We start from the raw sequence: 20,902 nt of genomic DNA on the forward strand, positions 1-20,902 counted from the left end.
TCGACAGGAACGAAACACTCTGGTACAAGACAAAGGGAGACGCAGAATATAAGACACATGAGGGCAATGGGGAACAGGTGGACACAATCAGGAATCAGGGAAGACAATCAGACTAGTGACACCAGGGGAAGGGCAAGTGATCTGAAACGAGAGGAGAATTAATTTTCAAAATAAAACAGGAAGTCACAAGACAAAATAAAACCCCAAACAAGACAAACCTCACCGCGGTGTGACACTTTAAGCCTGATGCCTATGAGCTTGTTTTTACGGTAGTATGCTGTTATTCACTACACCTTCTACATGCAGTGTTCATCTGTAGCACACACAGTATTCCTCTCCATGACTCAGTGACGGTTGCATTTTTTTCATTTAACTCAGTTACACAGAGACTATATATGGACTAGACCAACCACATGTTATATATTAAACTAACACATGTCCCCTAATTACCAATCCATTTAAAGATGATTACATCACAAAAGTCAGATGTTGTAACTAACCCAAACCCTGGGGATGGTTGTAACATGAAAAATACATTACATTTTACAAATTTATTTTTTGTCTCAATGAGACAAAGTGAATGTAGTGAATATAACCTGATAAGTTATGAGAGTGTCTGGAACATTGTCTATCTGTACTAAGGAAACAAACCTACCATAACAAATATACATTATCTGGCTCCCAGTATTTTTGTAACTTAACTAAATTGCTATGACTTTCATGTAAATACATTTTCTCGAGGAGCTTTCTTTCACCCATCAGGAGTATTATGTGCAATCTTAAACTAGAAAAAATCAGGTTTACTGTTAATGGGGCCCTACAGAACTTTCACAAGACATGGGATGACTTTATTGGATTTGTAAAGCAACTTGATGGGCTTCATTTAGAGTGATAAACCTCCAGCTGATCCAATATTACTTCAGGTACTCTGGTTGAGGAAGACTGACTGGACCCATCACTCAACCCCAATCCCCCCTTCCCTCTTACGTTGTCCCTTCCTGTCTGTTTGTATGTGTGTCTTATCTTTCTTTTATTCCATTTTATTATTATTATTATTATTATTATATTTTTTGGTAACACTTTACAATAACCATCATTTATTAATGTTTAATCATCATTTATAAACCGTATATAGGACATTTAGAATGGTAAATACATAATTTATTCATGTTTAACTAACTACATAATTTATAAACGACAAACAGATGGTATATTAATATAAGTTCAGAGTTACTTTACTGCTAACAAACAATTAAATTATAATTAAAAGTTTATTAATAGTTTTAGTTGCACTCATTATAATATTTTTAACACCATATTAAGTATGTTAATGATTTTGAAATGATTCATATTCACCTTTAAGAAATTGGTTGAAAACATTTAAAGATTAAATTCGTATGGCATTTTTTAAATGGTTAATAATTGGTCTATAAACCAGCTATAAACATCACTTAGTTGGTTATTGTAAAGTGTATCCTATTTTTTATTTTCTCATATATGGTTATCTTCATTCATGTATTTGTTTATTTTCTATTTGCTTTGTTGTTTTTTTTGTATATTTTGACTATCATTTTGGTGTTTTTATTTATTTTGTACTTGCCTAGTCTATGGATGTATTGAATAAAATGATGTGTGCTCTGACAGCTGATATAATTATCCAAGGAAAATCCAATAAAAATAATTTTGAAAGAAAGAGTTTTCTTTCTCGGTATGGAATTCCGACAGTCCCAGCAGCACGTGAGGGCAGCACTCCTCACTTCCTTCACTACGGCGGTCGTCATGGCGACGCGTTGCACTCAGAGATCATATAGTTGAAGTTTAGTGACAGTTCAGCACTTTGCTACGACACAACGTTCATTTTATGAAGTTAAATGAGTTAGAAGCTATGGAGAATATATAGCTAAAGTAAAGTTTCAAAAAGCGAGTGTAATTGTTGATGAAGTGAAACATGTAACTACTGTGTTTCACATTAAATCTTCTCTTCTGACTGTCAGACCGGAGCGACAGGAGCTGAGGTGAGAACACAAGACAAACAATGTAACGTTAATTTGTTGTTTAATATGAAACCAATATTAATATTATAATAATATTAATACTTAAAACACATAGTTATTAAATATTTCATATTTTATTACATTTCGAGTATTAGCCATAACTTAGTTCCTTGGCTAAAACACGTGAAAAGGCAGAGATAGCTGAGGTATAACTACTGTAGTTTATGATAGCAATAGACTGTAATTCATATAGGCTACAATCTATGGTTATAGCCTTTACCATAGCCTAGCTAGCATAAGCAAAAGTAACTTCTGTCTACTTATTGATAATGATTTAAGCAGAAGGCCTTGGTCAAGTTGTGATTTTATATATTGATTTTGTTTTTTCAAACACTTAAAATTCCCTTCGTCCAGGCAAAGAACCCACTTGTGTAATAACCCACTTCATATACTGTGTAGGCTATTATGATCCATTATTTTATTTATTAATTTAAACTAACCTAGGGTAGCCTAAATCCATTCCTCCTTGAATACTGATTAATAATCCCTTAAAATGTAATTAATTTCTACTTGGAAATATTAAAAAACCCCATACCTAAACCAACAACATTAATGACTGAAATGTATAATTACTGACATTTATCTCAAACTAATGTGAAAATAAATGGGGAAAGAGTATTATAAAATCTACGTAATTTGATAATTAGTGTCTTTGGTAGTTAAGCTATTTTAGGTGTTTTAAAGGTATTTAATGAAGTACACCTTATTTTTGGAGGGTAAGAATTATGACTAACTGTCTGAAAATTGGTTCTTACCATTGGTTCTGTCTGTGAAGATTATAAGGACATACTTTATTCAACTAAATATATTTCATTTTTATATGAGTGAAAAATATAGCCATGATGAGGCACAATTCATTGTTTTGTGTTAAAATAATATTTTCTATATTTTTAAACATATTTTTGATTCACAAATTCATTACTGGAATGCATCCAGATAAAAAATCTCATGATTTCCTCACACTTATATACAATAAATATTTAATAAACTTGATAAAAAATGAATATACATTTGTTTAAAAATGTATAATTTAACAGAATATAATCAAACATAATTTTTTTTAACAATGTATAAAGAACAAAATCTGAATGAAAATTGATGAGAAAAAAAGGTTAGATGTTACGGTAATGATTGAATTGTTTGCATTAAAATATGTGTATATTTTTATAAAGTACATTTTGGTGATACCAGCTACCCTTGAGCATATTTAAGTGCTTGCCAAAGAAAAAAAAAAGGAAAAGAAAACCTTTCGTTGTTTTTTTTATTTAAAAATGTGTTATGGTAATGAATTTTGCTCACAGTGTCTCTAAAAATGTCAGAAAATACCTTAAAATTTTAAAAATAGATTATAAATTCATATAGTGACTTCAGATTGTATATGTTATAAAGGGTCAAATAAAACATGTATTCAATGCGCTTGGATTTTTGCTATGAGCTGTACCATGTTGAAGAGAATCACATCATCTCATGAGAATCACCCCTCTGCTCTCTATCCTTCATTCACATATGTAAATGTTACAGTGGAGTCTGACTTGATGGCCAACATATCAGAGACGGGGCTTTGTACTTCACACTCAGACTGTGATGATGGAACAGTTACAGATAGAGGACAAGAAGATTTGTTGTCTATGGAGCATGGTTTGGAAAATTGCTCAAGTTCAACTGAGTATATCACCGATGACAGCTCCTATTACGTCACATGGACAGTTAACATTGCCCTCGCTGTTCCAAAAGGTAAGTTTATCATTACAGAGTATATATATGATTGACACTAGCTCTATGGGGACTCAAACTGAAAGTCAGATGGAAAGTTCAGTGATTGAATCTAAGTATGCTGAAATAATAACTACAATGAAAGAAACAGATATCACACAGATTAGGGCTGGGCAATATGGACCAAAAGTCATATCCCGATATATTTAGACAGAATATCGATATATGATATATATCCCGATATTTTTATCACAAAGTGAGAGCAAATGTTCAGTCGAAGCCAAATATGACATGTCACAAGTAGTTTTATTGAAACTGTTTACTGAAGTGAACATACATACTGTATAACAACAGGAGTACCTTTTTAAAAAATCAAAGCTCCATAAAGTGCCCATTTAAATAAAACAATATCTTAAATAAATATAGCATATGAAATAAAATAGACCAATCTTTTTTTCTGAAATAAATGTATTTATATGAGAAAAGAATAATGAACATTACAAAATTACTAAATATGACAAACCCTAGTAAGGGCAGCATTTATATAGAAAGCTGCTTGTCTGGAGCAAGGATCATAGTGCAGATTTGAACTACATCGATATGTGATATGGTCTAATTCCATATCACATTTAAAAATATATCAATATATCGATATATCGCCCAGCCCTAACACAGATTCATTAATCCTTGATTATAACCATTTGTTCCTTTTTAGGGGAAGAAGTTGATGTGCCTGAAGCTCATGGAAAGGCCAAGAAAACAAATTCATCTACTGTCTTGGTGAAAGCCCATAAAGCTCAGAGCTGCTATCATATTGAATACAAGTTGCTACCAGGTGATACAGAGACAGTCAAAGTGGACCTAGTAGTGTTTGGGCCAGTGGCAAAAATGTACAAAGAAGATGAGTTCAAGGTAACTATGACCTGCTGCATGTGTGTGTATCAATGTTATAATAGTTTTGGATTTTTCATTACATTTAATTTTGATTTCGTTGTCAATTTTTGTTTTCAAATTCAGTTTTAATGAGTTTTTAGAGTGAGTTTGCTAGTTTTAATGTTTTAGAAAATGCTTAGTTTTAGTTTAGTTTTTATTCGTTTTAGTTTTTTTGTAATGGGGTATTTGTTGGGTGTGAGATTCAAAAAGGTCACAATAAATGTTTCCTTTATTTCCTTTGTCTGATCCATCTCAGCCCCAAAAAGTTTATTAAGTCATAAAACCAGATAGATGAAATAGATTTCATATCAACCAAAAAGGTTTACGTATTAAAAAAGTTGATAAAGACGAAAATGAAGGACATTTTCACTATAATTTTAGTGAGTTTTCGTTAGTTTTGTAACCACATAATACAGTTTCAGTTAGTTATCGTTTTTTAAAAGACTCTCATTTTTATTTTTATATCAGTTAACGAAAATGTTTTTTCAATTCTAGTTTCGTTATTTCATTAGCTTTTGTTAACTATAATAACCTTGGTGTGTATGTCTCTGTGTGTGCCCCTTCATGAACAATTCATGAGCATCCTGAATGAACAACAACAAAGCAGCTTCACTGTCTAGAGTTACAGTAAATGACCCATCACTTCACAGGGTTATATTCCCATAATAGGGTTAATGATTTCCTTTTGAATAGTATTGCCTCTAATGCAAAAATGATTATGTGACTTTTTTAACAGGTTCTGAGGACATGGCACGAAGGAGACGAGACATGGATTGGTTGGACCCAGAACTTCAAAGTCAGAGTCAACAGGGAGATGTTGATCAGTCTACTTTCTCATAAGATCAAACTCCAGATATGGAACAGTAAGGACAAATTGTCCAGCCAGGCCCGCTTTGAAAGACTGAAAGCCTTCAGATTAACACAGGATCTGTCTGAGTACACAACAGACATGTGTGGTGAGCATCAATTTCAATTTGGCCCAAAACAACAAAAACATTATACATATTGTGTATTCTGTGTTTTTATACAAGATTATATGATGAGAATTATATTTTTATTCTAAGGGGGTATCAAGACTATCGTAAACAAACTGGCGAGGAAGTCAAACACATCTACAAAGCACCAAAGGGATATACTGTTAAATTCCAACTCAGAGGTGGGCTCAGGAACAGGTACATCTACAATGTTTTCCTTATTAATTATGGAATCATATCAGTGGGAACAATGACGCAATGCTGGTTTATGTATACACACTGATGTCTGTGTCTTTACTAGATGTCCTGCTATGCTTCTGTATAAGCTATGATATACACTGCCAGTAAAAAGTATTCATCCCCCTTGGATGTTTCACCCTTTTGTTGCTTTTACACATGAAGTCATGATCAATATAATTTGGCCTTTTTAAAAAGAATTTGCAAAAAAACTCTCTTTAATGTCAAAGTGAAAACAGATTTTTACAAAATAGTATTAATTAATTAAAAATATATAAGGTAAAATAAATGATTGCATAAGTATTGATCCCCTTTAAAGTAACTGATCTCCCAGACACAGATGTTTTTATACTACGATCACTTGACACACATCAACTGCACTCAGGTGATCTCCATTTGCTAACTGTGACACTGCTGCATCAACTAGCTGGAAATCTGTTGAATTAGTTCAGTTACTTTAAAGGGGATGAATATTTATGCAATCATTTATTTTACCTTATATAGTTTTAATTAAATGATACTCTTGTGTAAAAATCTGTTTTCACTTTGATATTGAAGAGGGGTTTTTTTTGCAAATCCTTTTTAAAAAGGCCAAATTATATTGACCATGACTTCATGTGTAAAAGCAACAAAAGTGTGGAACATCCAAGGGGGATTAATACTTTTTATAGGCAGTGTATGTATTTTTCATAACCCTGTTACAATAACTTGACTCCTCTCCAAAACAGAATTTCAAAAACCCACAACTGATGGTTTGGCCCTTAAGGATATCAGAAAGATTGGCACTGTGTCAGCTGAAATCAGTCCCATTCTTTTGTTGGCGGGTGAGTCAACCTGTTATTCACTTATTCACAGTGATCTCTAAAACGGTGTTTAAAACAAAGTAACGTCTAGCTGCGACCCCTTAGTTAAATTAATTAATTAATTGATCATCTGGAAACTCCTTAGATTTATGTTGCAGGATGTACAAGTGTATTGTAGCCTAATTGTTTTTGGCCATCATGTAACTATATTATACTGCCCTACAAAGTCTAACTGCAGAAACTACATTTTTGGTCCAAATTGAGTTATAACTAAAAATGAACTCCTTGATGTCTGTTTTATCTTGTGCCAAAGTTTTAGATTTAACTTTTGCTTTATTTCAGAGAAATACTGATATAAAAATTGCAGTAACTACAAAATCTATCTCAAAACCAAGCAGTAATTGCACTTACCACGTCCAGGTTTGGATATATATACTAATTTAAACATAAAAATAATAGAAATTATAAGTTTATTTGAAAGGGAAAGTGTGTTCAAGTAAAAAAGTGAGATAAAAAATATATTAAAACCAAAATATAACATTTCTTTATAATATTATGTCTAAAATACGCAAATCTTTGAATAGAGTTGTTAAACACTTTTAAATACACTGATAACAAAATCAATTTGAAAGTGTTTATTCACTGAAAACTAAATATAAAAGCTGAAAGAAGACAACACCATTGTAGTTACTGCACTATGTTTTTGCATTACTATTAAAATATATTTTTTGGAACAATGAAGCAACTACATTGTTGGGGTCAAAGGTCAAATAAATCATGATTTTTGAGCATAAAAATTAAATCATCAATACATGTAGAAATAAGTGTCTTATCACTTACCTACCTATAAACAGTTAGGCTGGCCAGTTAAAAACGTAAAAAAAAACTTTAAAAGCAGTTTTTCTCAGTTTTACCTTTTGCTAGTTACTGCAGTTAGACTTTGTAGAGCAGTATTGTAGAGTCATATGATGGCCAAAGAAAGGTGGACCTATGTAATTACTCTCCATGCAAAGTTAAACAACTCTTACTTTAAGGTATTACTTGTCGGAATAAAATGAATTAGCCTATAACAGGACTGAGAGCTATGCTAGCCACGCTGTGTGACTGTATTTCTTAACAGTGGTGTTTTGCATTAAAAGCCAATGTCAGTATGCTAACATGTGCACAATGCAAATGTTTATAATGTTCTTCATCTTAGTTTAATGTGTCTGTATGTTAACATTTGCTGTTTAGCACTATAAACCAAGTACATCTGCTGCTAATGGGAATATCATTAGTTTTACAGAGTAATAATCAAAGTGATATTTTGACCCGATACAAAAAATGTCAACCCCCATGGTAAGAGAAGACAAGTCATGGGGTCACCAGAGTCATTAGGATTCATCCTCTGGATTTAAAATTTCAGACACTGTTAAAAATGAAATAAAACATTTTGAAGTCTGTAATTTTTGTGGCTGCCAGGTGAGACCTCAGTGACTGAACGCTTCCCAGTCTGTTCATCGGGAGTATTTGAGGTCATGTGCGACATCTCTCTGGACAGACTGTTAATATCTGACAAACTAAAGGCTGAACTTAATCCACTGATCATCACTATTTTGTCAGCCACATCCATGCCTTCATCGCCTGTCCCCTTCCATGTCCTACAGGTGAGACTTATATCCCACTAAATGGGTGATTCTCATGAAGTCAGTCTATGTCTGTGAAGATTATAAGGACATACTTTATTAAACTAAATATATTTCACTTTTATATGAATGAACAATATAGCCATAATGAGGCACAATTCATTGTTTTGTGTTTTTTAAAACATATTTTTGATTCACAAATGCATTACCGTAATGCGTCCAGATATAAATATCATGGTATACACTTATATACAATAAATATTTGATAAACTTTATGAAAATAAAGATACATTTGTTTAAAAATTTATAATTTAACAGAATATAATCAAATATAATGGTTTTTAACAATGTGTACAGAACAAAATCTGAATGGAAATTAATGAGAAAAATGGTTAGATGTTATGGTAATGATAAAATTGTTTGCATTAGAATATTTGTATATTTTAATAAAATACATTTTGGTGATACAAGCTACCCTTGAGCATATTAAGTGCTTGCCAAACAAAAAAACAAAACAAAAAAAACTTTTTTTGTTTTTTTACTTAAAAATGTGTTACGGTAATGAATTTTGCTCACAGTGTCTCTAAAAATGTCAGAAAATACCTTACATTTTAAAAAATAGATTATAAATTCATATTAAACAGTGACATTAGATTGGGTGAAAAAGAAAATATGTATTCAATGCTCTTGGATTTTTGCTATGATCTGTACCATGTTCATGAGAATCACCCAAATGTTTATTAAAAATGTCACATTTAAGACATGGATTGCACTGTATGTGTGTTTTGAATACACTTCATTCACTATTTATTTTTTGTAACATTTTATTTTTTGTTTTCCTAGGAAAAATGTGTGCCTGTGTATTGCCAATACAAGTTCCATAACTTCAACATGCATAGAACAGAGTATCACAGGCATGGCACTAACATCTACTTCAGAGATGTGAATGTGATCCTGACCGGCTTGATGAGTCCTGAAGAACTCAAAGAGTTCCTCTCTGGTCCACCTCTTGAAATAGAGGTCCATGATCGTGATAAAAAGTTGGAAGAAACTCCCAAACCTCTAGCAATGTTCGGCACAGGGTCAGATAATGACGCCCTGTGTGATGTGGCACTATCAAAGCAGAAGACAGTTGTCATTAACTCTCATGGGATCGCGTGCCTGAACTTCTCAGAACTGCTGCTTGGGAAGAAAAGCCTCACGGTGCCCTTACAAATCAAATGCTGCCCTCCACCTCCACTGTTGGACAGGCAGCGAAGTGCAAGGAACAGGAAGATGGCAAACACAGGAGCTAGCAGAGAGCCCATGCAACAAGGCCATTATTTAGATGCCAATTCTCAACTCAAAGTCAAGGTTGAGATAGCTTGTCCACTCAAATATACAAATGACAGCTGTGAAGTGAAGTCCTGTGATGGTCCATTTGGGCGCATCATCTACCTCTTTGACTATAACAACTTCTCTTTGATGAACAAGCTGAGGTCAGAAATTCTCCGAATCAATGCATCAGCTTTCCATCTGGGCTCACACTCGCTGGAAAATATAGAGCAAGCTCTTTCAAATTACATAATGAATTTCAAGCACGATGAGAGCAAGGATCTGGATTTCGTTACAGGATTCCACGTGCTCGATAAGAAGACACACATCTTTGTTCTTGAAGGGCTTAAACATAAAGCAGTCAAGCGACTTTGGGAGGCTGTTCCTATGAAGTAAGCACATGAACACTATCTTGCCCTAACAGCCTTTGCTAACAGTAGTCAGCTGTGCTGTCTGTTTGGATACAGTGTTTAAATTCCAATGAGAATCCTGCAGCTTTTGTGATGTTTTGCAGGCTAAGTGGGAGTGAGGAGGAGCAGGTGATAGTCCTCTACAATTCAAACCTGGCTTTCTTCAAGCGCATCTATGACTCATTAGATGTGGGCCTGAGACCTATCCATTTAAATGAGTCACTGGAGACCATCATGAGACAGCCTCTGGTCTATATTAGAGGCATGGTCCCTCAACCCTGCTTCCAAGCTTTGTTAAGGTACCATATATTGAGATTACAGTGGCCTTAAAGGACCATACCTGTGATTTGCATGTTTTACAACAAATCATGAATACTATACTTCCCTACAAAGCCTCACTACATTTTTGTTCAAAATTGAGTTATAACTAAAATGAACCCCTTTATGTCTGTTTTATCTTGTGACAAAGTTTTAGATTTCAATTTTGCCTCATTTCAGAGAAATAATGATATAAAAACCATAAAAACCAACTCAAAACCAAAGCAGTAATTGCACTTACCCACGGTCTGCTTTGGATATAAATAATAATTTAAACATAAAAAGAAGATAAATTATGAGTTTATTTGATAGGAAAATTATTATCTCGATAGTGATTAAGTAAAAAAGTGAGATAAAATTATATTAAGACTAAAATCTAACATTTCTTTATCATATTAAGTCTAAAATACACAAATCTTTGAATAGAGTTGTTAAACACTTATGTGAACACTGTTACAGAACAGTTAAATACACTGATAACAAAATCATTTTGAAAATGTTTATTCACTGAAAACAAAATATAAAAGCTGAGAGAAAACAACATTGTTGTGCATTACTATTAGAACCTTTTACAGCAATACAGTAACTAAGTTTTTGTGGTCAAAGGTCAAATAAATCATCAGATTTTTGAGCATAAAAATGACATCATTAATACATGTAGAAATAAGTGTCGTATCACTTTCCTACCTATAACTAATTTAGCTGGCCAGTTAAAACATGTTAAAAAACTTTAAAGCAGTTTATCTCAGTTTTACCTTTTGCGTAGTTACTGCAGTTAGACTTTTTTTTCAGTGAATAAACATTTTTATTCAAAGATTTGTGTATATTAGACCTAATATCATAAAGTAATGCTATATTTTAGTTTAATTATAATTTTTATCTCACTTTTTTTTTAACTTAATCACTATCTAGATAATAATTTCCCTATCAAATAAACTTAGAATGTCTATTATTATTGTCTTCACTATTCAACACAATGAAGAAATACAAGGCTGCACATCTCTGGATTATTTTGTGTAAAATAAAATAACAGTAATAATACAATACAGATACAGCTGAAGTATACATGATTTTTAGTTAAGCAACTAAAATCTATTTCAAGTTGACATGAAAGGCTATGCATACTTTTGGATGAAATGTATAATGAATAAATGTATTAAGAAGTGCTTTTATTTTACCCAGGTTAAGCCAGCTTTGTCAAGTAAGACAACTCAAAGATGTGGTGCAGTGCAACCTCTTCCCTTCAGCTGACATGATTCTCAGCATGCGCAAGGAATATGGCACATATGCTGAGGAGTGGCAGCAAAATGACAGGGCAAATATGGTGGACATGACGACTATGCTGGTCCGCATGAAAAGACATGCACCGCTTGACGCACAGAATAAAGAGTACATGAAATGGAAACATAACAGCCACCAGTCGCTGCTCAAAGTGTCCAAGGACTTCATTCAGGTCTGTAGGCCTTAAAGTCAGGCAGTTTAGGACCAGATTTCATGTTCATTTTGGCCATGTATTCACATAGTTATTAGATTCCAAACATTTTCAGCTCAGGATTCCCTTCTGCAGCACTTGAAGCTAGTTGCCTACCAGTCTGGGTGAAAATGAACATATCCATTTGATCAAATAATCATCTAGTGATATTCTCAATAGATTTAAATGATTCCTTGACCCAGAAAATGTAGATTTTGACATCAAGATTGACCTTCTGAGTGGCTTAGAAGATATATTGGTTCTCATAGACTTCATATGGCTGCCATCTCTGATCCTCAATCTTGATGAAGTGGCTCCTACTAAAAATTGAAACCTATGGTGATTGAGAGAATGTGGAAAAAATGTCCCCTTTAAGCTGCCTGACTATAAGTAATCTGAGTAGAATCTGACTTATTCATAGAGCCACTCATAAGTTCCATCATTCTCCAGGACAATATTAAGCGGGTGCAAGAGGACAGCGAGCGGCTGCAGAAGCCAGAAGCTGCTGTGTTAAGGATGGAACAGTCTGCAGCCAGCCCAGCACACAACTACAGTATCCAGACCTTCAACTCAAATGAGAGAGCCAAGGAGCTACTGCACAAAGAGATGCTCCAGGTATGATGAGTGTATAACGTATAATACTGTGACATACACTCACCAGCCACTTTATTAGCTAGCAAGGTGTACCTAATAAACTGGCAGTGTAGTCTTCTACTGCTGTAGCCCATCTGCTTCAAGGTTGGATGTGTTGTGGTTCAGAGATGGTCTTCTGCAGACCTTGGTTGTAACAAATGGTTATTTGAGTTATTGTTGACCCAGTCAGGCCATTCTCCTCTGACCTCTGCATCAACAAGGCATCAAGGTTATTATAGTTAACGAAAACTAATGAAATACCGAAAACTAGAATTGAAAAAACATATTCGCTAACAGAAATAAAAAAAAAAAAAAAAAAAAAATGATAACTAACTGAAACTGTATTTTGTGGTTACAAAACTAAATAAAACTAACTAAAATTATAGTGAAATGTCCTTAGTTTTCGTCTTTGTCAACTTTTTTCATACGTAAACCTTTATGGTTGATATGGAATCTATTTAATCCATCTGGTTTTATGACTTAATAAACTTATTGGGGCTGAGATGGAGAAGACATAAAGGAAGGACATAAAGGAAACATTTATTGTGACCTTATTGAATCTGGCACCCAACAAATACCCCATTGCAAAAAAACTAAAACTAACACTAAAACTAATAAAAACTAAACTAAAACTAAGCATTTTCCAAAAAAATAAAAACTAATTAAAACTAACTGAATTTGAAAACAAAAATTGACAAAACTAATGAAAAATCCAAAACTATTATAACCTTGAAAGGCATCAAGGCTCTCTGGATATTTTCTCTTTATCAGACCATCCTCTGTAAACCCTAGAGATGGTTGTTAGATCAGCAGTTTGTGAAATACTCGGACCAGCCTGTCTGGCACCAACAACCATGCCACGTTCAAAGTCACTTAAATCACCTTTCTTCCTCATTCTGATGCTCACTTTGAACTTCAGCAGCTCGTCTTTCACCACGTCTACATGTCTAAATACATTGAGTTGCTGCCATGTGATTAGCTGATTAGATATTTGTGTTAAATAGCAGTTGAATAGGTGTACCTAATAAAGTGGCCGGTGAGTGTAGATAGATACAGTGCTTGGTATCTGAGTGTAGCACTGAGGTCTGATTTCAAATCGTTTTTGAGTGCTGTGTCTTGTTTTATCCCAGGTTTCTTCAGACACAATACAGATTTGTATATCAAGTGGAAATTATAATTTTTAACAAGCCATACCAAATGTTTTCACTACAAATCATGTATCGGTAACATCACAGCTATTCACGCTAACCTTGCTGCTTTAAGAAAATCCATCACTTTAAAAACAACTGTGTTAGTTTTTAACAGTTGCTTTATCAATATAGGGTAATGTAGTTGTAGAGCTGTTCAGCACATGTAGTTGACTCAATGGCTCTCAGCTCTTTAGCTTAGCTATGGTGAATATAGTGAAACATGTAGGCAGCTGGAGGACATTTTGCTCAGCAGATGAAGACAAAAACGGAGCGAAAAAGAGGGTGAATAGTGGTCTTAAAGTTGACAGGTGACTAGAAATAACTCCAAATAAATGCTAATGTTGATTTGTATCTACGGCATGTATAAATAAACAACTGAGAATCGTGTAGTCGTTTAACTTGAGTAGTGATAATATGTCAGTGTTGCGTTTACAACTTGTTGCCTTATCCCCAAGTTAATGCTGCTTTAACTCTGGAGTCACCAAAAGCACGGGCGCATGACTTCTTCATGATGTCATGATGAAAAAACAAAGCAGCGTTGAGCCCCGATGTCACCTTCCCTCTAAAGTTCTGCCTTTAAACTTCATGCCGGTTTTTGTTTGGTGATGATAGGCCAAGTAAAAGCGAAGATATTTAGTATAAAAATATGCTATAGAACCTAATGTCATCCTCATTTTACCTCTTATTTATTTTCAACCTGTGTTCACATTTGTGACATTTAAGGTAAAAAAAAACAACATAATTTTCTAAATCAGATTTTTTAAAATTGATTCAATAAGTCAAAGTGAAGAAATCAGGTTACATAGGTGAGATTGTGCTGAAAACAGTGATACCAACATTGCATGGTAAACATTTTTTTAATTGGTATATACATACTGCATTGCCCCACTGATAATGCAACATGACCAAACATTCATGAGAATCCATTCACCGTGATAGATGACACAGCAATTTAGTAGTAGGCACACAGAAAGGAAGTGTCCAACAAAGATAAACACAACTGCATTGTGCTTCTCTGGTGATAACTTCAGGTTCCAGGGCGGAGGTTCACCTACAGTCAGCTGTATCACAGTGCTACAATGGAGCAAGGAGACATGACTTCTAAAAGTAACCCTAACATCACAGCTGCCTCTGCACTTTGGTTCACAAGTATGGGTGGGGACAAGTCCAGAAAGCACCCTAGACACCCAGATGAGGCTCGTGTTGAAGAGCTGAGCAAGGTGAGGCCTATTGGTATACTCTTCTTTCTCTATTACACAAAATCATATAATAGGGCGTGGCTAATGATAGTAACTGTGCTGTTCTGTGCTCTCCAGAAGTAGATATACTGTAAAAATTAACTTTTTTTCCATCAAAAGAAACGCTGTTCTGCCATATAATTGACAAAAAAAAGAGAAGATTTTACCGTTAAATATCACAGTATATTTTTGTTAGAGATATGGTGTTTAGTACATTGAACAGTGAGAAAAAGTATTTTTACAAAAAATAAATACAAAAATTACAGTGATGGCTTGTAAATATATTAGTATATTTTTATAATCACTGTGCCAGTGTATTTTACAATGGATTCATTTTTTTTTTTTTTTTTTTAAACTGTAAAAAATACTGTTCTGGCTGATATATACATTTACAGTGTTTAATTGTGACTGAAACTGAATTACCCATTTATCATTTTACGGTCTTTTACTGTCATGGTTTAGCAGTTTTTCACCATAAAATCTACAAACGTTTTTTTACAGTGTAGGGTATGCTTGTAGTAGAATGTTACAGCGATAATGCTACTGTCCACTGTGCTTCCAGCCTTGGAGAGAGAACATCCTACATGCCAACATATTGAAGCCTACACTGTCAAGAGACATATGGGCCTGGAGCCAGCGCTATGAGGACTTTAAGCTCTACAGAAAACCTCCCCCTTTCTTCAGCCAACCTCCTGTAACCATTCACCTGGCTGGTAGGCTGTGCTGCATCACGACAGTTTTAACTGATATAAGTCAAACACTATTTAAATGTATAGGTCTGTCTTGTTGTATGATGGTGTTTTTTTCTTTTCATGTGAGTGACTGGCCAAATGTAAATCACATGTTATAATGAGATACTTCCGTTGTAAAATATAAGACATCAGCTTTAAATGTTACCATTATGTGTCAGAATCAAATACATTTTTTTACACATCCTTTTATTCAGACAAAAAGGAGAAATTCATCATATTGTGGATACAATATTCTGCACCAACTGGTACCTCAACACTGCAAAAAAGGTGTGTCTAAAAACAAGATAAAAACACTAAATCTGAGGATCTGAGAAGATAAATTAAAGCTGCAAGCAGCGATGAACTGGCCCGAGCTGAGTGCATTGCAAATTATTTGTTTCTTACCAAGATAAAAAAAACCTTTAGATTTAGAAGTGTTACATAATTTATCTTGTTTTAAGAGATAATTTCTTATTTTAAGCGTTCAACATGCTTATTTCTAGATTTAATAATCTAAATTTAAGAAATCTTGTCAAGTGGAATTATCTGTGCATTATCTATGCAGCAAGATAATTTCCCTCAGATTAAGTGTTTTTATCTTGTTTTTAGACACACCTTTTTTGCAGTGAATATACAATAATGTCATTGAGTCACAAGGTGACACTCTCTGCAGGCCACATTGCAGACTGTGGGGCATTACTGCTAATTTTTCCATGGTTGTATCCTACATTGCTGAAAAGGCCAAAAGTATCCAAGCATTACATGGAAGAAAGCACATTACAGTAAAAGTTCAATTGTAAGGGACTCATTTACTTACATTCCTTTGCTGTATTAAAGGTATACTTAGCTTATTATATATTTGTGTACCTATTAGTTAGTTACTCGTAGCAGTTGAGTTGCCATCCATCCAGTGGATGTGGATGATATATCCTTGCAAGTCAGCTGGTTGTCACACACACACAAAAAACCCCAGTAAGCAGTAAGATGTAGTGGGAAGTGAGCTTTAGTCTGGTTACATTTAACTTGTAACTTCTATGAGTTGGGTTATAGGTGTTTTGCTTAAATCAGGCTGTTTTCAGGTACTAATGAAGAAAATGGGTTGAAGTCAATATTGTAACTCCCAAATCCCTGCTGTGCAGAGCTTTGTGTACAATATCAACTCTGTACACATTCTGATGCACATTCACATTTAATGCACATAATCCTTTCCCAACCAGCTGACTAACTGAAATGTAAAATAAAAGGTAAGCCAATGTATTAAATCACCATCTTTCAGGTTAAGTGTTATCATTTAGGCCCTAACTTTGAATTTCTCTTTGGACAATATGCAACAGATTGGATTTAGCCATGCCAAACCATGTTACACATTTGCCACTGTGAACAAGCTGTTGGGAAAGAGCCAGACCAATACTGATATAATATATACCCATGTCGATACATTGGCCGATATATTACAACAATATTACACTCCTATTTATGTTATAAAACAGGTCAATAGGCAGAATGGGCTTGTTAGTTTGTTAAGTTTGCAATTTTATGTTTCAAAATGCAAATGTTAAGCAGCTTTTGGTCGCTCATTCTGTGCTGCTTTCCCCTAGTTGTTAGTCAGAGCGCCCTCTATTGGACAGTTTATGTGATGACATTCTGAATTAGCCAATCATGTTGTTCTGCATGATATTCTGTAAAGAAAAACAAAAACAAAACCATGATATACGCATATTGGTGCACATAAAACAATGAACATGCGCCTTTTCATTTAGCTGGTGAATAATCCAAAACTCACAAACTGGCACTGTTGTTGCCACCAATATTTGGGTTTCAAAGGCACCATGTAACAACTTTGCTTTCCGAAATGATAAAACTGTAGAAAAAATAAGAAATGGTGTGTGATGAGTATGAGAGGCTAGGCTGTAACTGGCATCTAGTGATGGAATAAATTCAACCGTCCAAGAGTGGATATTTTCCTATAACTGTCTGGGCTGCAAGCTGTTTTCTCAGTGCTGAGGGCCAATATTGCTATGTTTTGATTGAAGCTCCAGACGGTGGCTTTTTGAGCCAGTATCAGTTTTTGCTGCTGAGTAACACTCCCACGCCACACTGGAGAATAGCTTTGGTCAGGGAGGAACCTCAGTGATATAAGCAGAGAACAAAAATAATCTGTCAATGTCTGTCCTGTTTGTCCATGCTGCAGTGAAGTAAAAATAAATGTCTTGTCCGTTTAGTTTATCTGTTATATAAATAAGATTCATAGTTTCTAATCCACAGAGGTAAATTGGTCTGCTGTTGATCCTCAGGAGAGCCTCTGCAGCAGGAGCAGCTGGAGGCAGCCAGAGCTCAGTACTGTCGCTGGCTGAGGAAGCTGCTTCCTGGTCACAGCAGCAACCCACCAAGGAAAGGCTCTTTCCCAGAGTTCAAGTGTCACATGGGGGGAAACTCAGAGAGAACTCAAGATATACTGAAAGATGAGCCTAAGAAGTATTCACTGAGGAAACCAGGCATGATGCTGGAGGTACAGTATTGTAGCTTATTTAGGTGAAAGTGTTTTGTACAGAGCTGTTGACATGCAAACCAAATCTGTAAGACACAGCAATATCAGCACATTTTCTCACGCTGTGACTTTGTGCCATTATTCTGAAAATGCTTTGACTGTGGAATGATTACATGAGATTTGTGGTTAACCCTTTGATGCACATGGGTCACACATCTTCAACTGTATCAACAGCCAACTGACTAATTATTTGTACCTTTCTGACATGAATTTACTCTCAAGGTAAGCTAAACCTAATCGAATTATACAGCTAACTTTTACACTTATCAAATATTTTGTTAGGGTAATATTAGAACAATTGAAAAAAAACAACAAGACTTACGTGTTCCAGATGTGTAAAGGGAGCTGTGCTGAGCTGTGAATATGTTCGTACTCCCAAACAAAGATATTCCCAAGAAAATCTATTATAAATGCATGCAGGTCATTTTTGACCCATGTGTATAAACTTGAAGTACAAGTACAACAGCTGTGCTTGTTCAAAAAGTAGGAAAGGAAAAGATAAAACGGATGATTTGTGCTAAAAAAAAAAACCCCCAAACAAACAAGATATTTACTAAATACATGGAATAATAAATGATAAAATATATTTGAAACACTCAACCATACATGAAATAAGATTGAAAATGGATATGGGTCATTTAAGGACCCATGTTAGAAGGGTAGTGACACAAAAAGGGATTTTATTCAAAAAGTATAAAGGAAAACATAAAATTAGGATGTATGATGATCAGAAACAAACAAATTGAGGAAAACCTAGAACACTGAATGATGAAATTAATTTATTGCACAGATATAGAACATAAAAACTCTTGGGGTCACAACATGGGTCACTTTAGACCCATGTTGTGCATCAAAGGGTTAATAAAACATTGCACAAGACAAATTCAAGAAATAGTTGGGTCTCCAGTGGTAACAAAACACACTTCATTTAGAGTTTAATTTATTGTTTTAACAACGAATTACCTGACAAAAGTGCAGAGTTGCTTCAGAGAGAAGCACATAGCCATCAGCAGTGAGCATATCTACACGATGCAGTTCAGTCATCTGTAGAGTTGCAAAGGGGTGTAAAAATTTCTGGTAAATTTCCAGAAACTTTCCATGGGAAGCTAAGCTGGGGAATTTTGACAATATCCAAAATTTAAAAAAACATGACATTTCAACAGATTAATTGGTAAGTAGAACTTTCAAGTTTTGATTATTATACTGAACAATCAATTCTTTCATTGAACAACACAAACATGAATGTTGAGTTAAATATAACTTACCCCCCCACCCCACCAATTCAAAAATTAAGTAAAATTAACCCCTATGCAAAAATCTCATACAAAGTCACATTCAAAATGTTAAATAAAAAAAATTAAAGGAGGCCCTGTCCCTCCAAAAAAAGTCCCATTCAACATGTAAATGTTGACTGGAACATGTGATGGAGAATGCACAGTGCATGTAAGGGGCGTGGCCTCAACCTTTCCAACTATAAAAATTCATAGTTGATAATTGATAGTATAATGGCATACTTCAAGCCTTGCTTCTTTTGATACGTTTTTGGTCTCTATTTACTCAGAAAGAAAACTTGAGAAAAATATCTATATAAATGAGCCCTTGTCACATTATTTTATACATTAAAAAGAGATCAAATGTAGCTGCTGAAATATCATTTTGTCCAAAATACCTGCCCTGCTTTAGTGTTTGTTAACTTGCTATTATTATTATATATTTTATGATATACTGTCTAGTCACAATAACATTATTACCATCATATCATCAGTACAATTGCCATCATCTTGCCATTGTACGTTACCTACCAACTGATCTTCTGTTTAACCTCTTAAGTGTCCTTGTTCTATTGTTCTTATTCAATCTATCTATCTATCTATCTATGTTAAAAGTTATTCTTTGGAATACCCTTACATTTCTAGGTCAACAGCTGATTTATGTGTTGCAGCCTTTGCCTCAACTGTATGTGATGAACTTGGGTGAGAGCACAGCAGGAGAGAAGAAGAGCATGGCTCTGGCCCCGGGCCCCTGCATGGACTGCAGCCTCAGCAGCAAAAATAATGCCATCACCAGACACATCTACAATAAGGACCACTACAAGTCAGTTTAAGTTAGAACATTTATTCAAAAAATATAAACCTGGCAGAAGAAATCACAGAAAGAGTCATGTGTTCATGTTTTATGTTCTGATACTTCTTTCAGTGGATTCAGTAAGCAGCATCCATTCCTGTACAAGCGGACTGCCTTGCCTCTGACGGACGAGGAGAGGAGTATCTTCACTTTCAAAACATGAAGTCACATACAACAGCTGTCCAACCTTTCAGGAATACTGGTAGAGCCAGAACCCACAAACACTATCCCATGTAGACCAACTAGGCAAATAAGCATTTAAACTAGTACCTTGTGCATTAATTAAAGCATTTTGAATAAATCTCATATACCATCAGAAAAGAATGCCAAAGATCTCAAAATGTGTTAAATTTGAAGCCATAGTTAATAAAATACAGTAACTACTAGCATACATCTCTTAATGTATTGATAAAACAACATGGTCTCACAGGAATCCGTGAAATAGCCACGGATTCGCTTAACTCAAAATCCGTGGAATAGCCACGGAATAACTCAAATTTCCGTGAAACTGACACGGATTTCGCTAAAATGCAAGATAATATTTTTTCCTATTGGTTTGTTCCAAGTCACGTGACTTTCAAGGTCC

General features: G+C 34.5%; 1 protein-coding gene across 1 annotated transcript; it reads left to right on the top strand.

Moving 5' to 3' along the window:
• Positions 1-1,809: 1,809 nt before the first annotated feature.
• On the top strand, positions 1,810-20,756 carry cfap92 (cilia and flagella associated protein 92 (putative)). The gene is made up of 15 exons (XM_059329295.1): positions 1,810-2,015; positions 3,576-3,788; positions 4,483-4,679; positions 5,437-5,656; positions 5,765-5,872; positions 6,640-6,735; positions 8,176-8,360; positions 9,183-10,045; positions 10,168-10,362; positions 11,564-11,834; positions 12,303-12,467; positions 14,707-14,895; positions 15,476-15,626; positions 17,939-18,153; positions 20,135-20,756. Exons 2-15 carry the CDS (start codon positions 3,590-3,592, stop codon positions 20,294-20,296), a joined length of 3,216 nt encoding a protein of 1,071 aa, XP_059185278.1. The 5' UTR covers positions 1,810-2,015; positions 3,576-3,589; the 3' UTR covers positions 20,297-20,756.
• The last annotated feature ends 146 nt before the right edge of the window (positions 20,757-20,902 follow it).

This window comes from Centropristis striata, chromosome 3 (assembly GCF_030273125.1).
Source record: "Centropristis striata isolate RG_2023a ecotype Rhode Island chromosome 3, C.striata_1.0, whole genome shotgun sequence".
NCBI classification, from domain to species: domain Eukaryota; kingdom Metazoa; phylum Chordata; class Actinopteri; order Perciformes; family Serranidae; genus Centropristis; species Centropristis striata.

Bases quoted from the DNA above. Each gene is read 5' to 3' on its own strand.
- cfap92 (XM_059329295.1), top strand. From the start codon at position 3,590: ATGGCCAACATATCAGAGACGGGGCTTTGTACTTCACACTCAGACTGT. The intron at 5,873-6,639 runs GTACATCTACAA...TCTCCAAAACAG, and splicing joins AGAGGTGGGCTCAGGAACAG to AATTTCAAAAACCCACAACT. The intron at 12,468-14,706 runs GTATGATGAGTG...TGATAACTTCAG, and splicing joins TGCACAAAGAGATGCTCCAG to GTTCCAGGGCGGAGGTTCAC.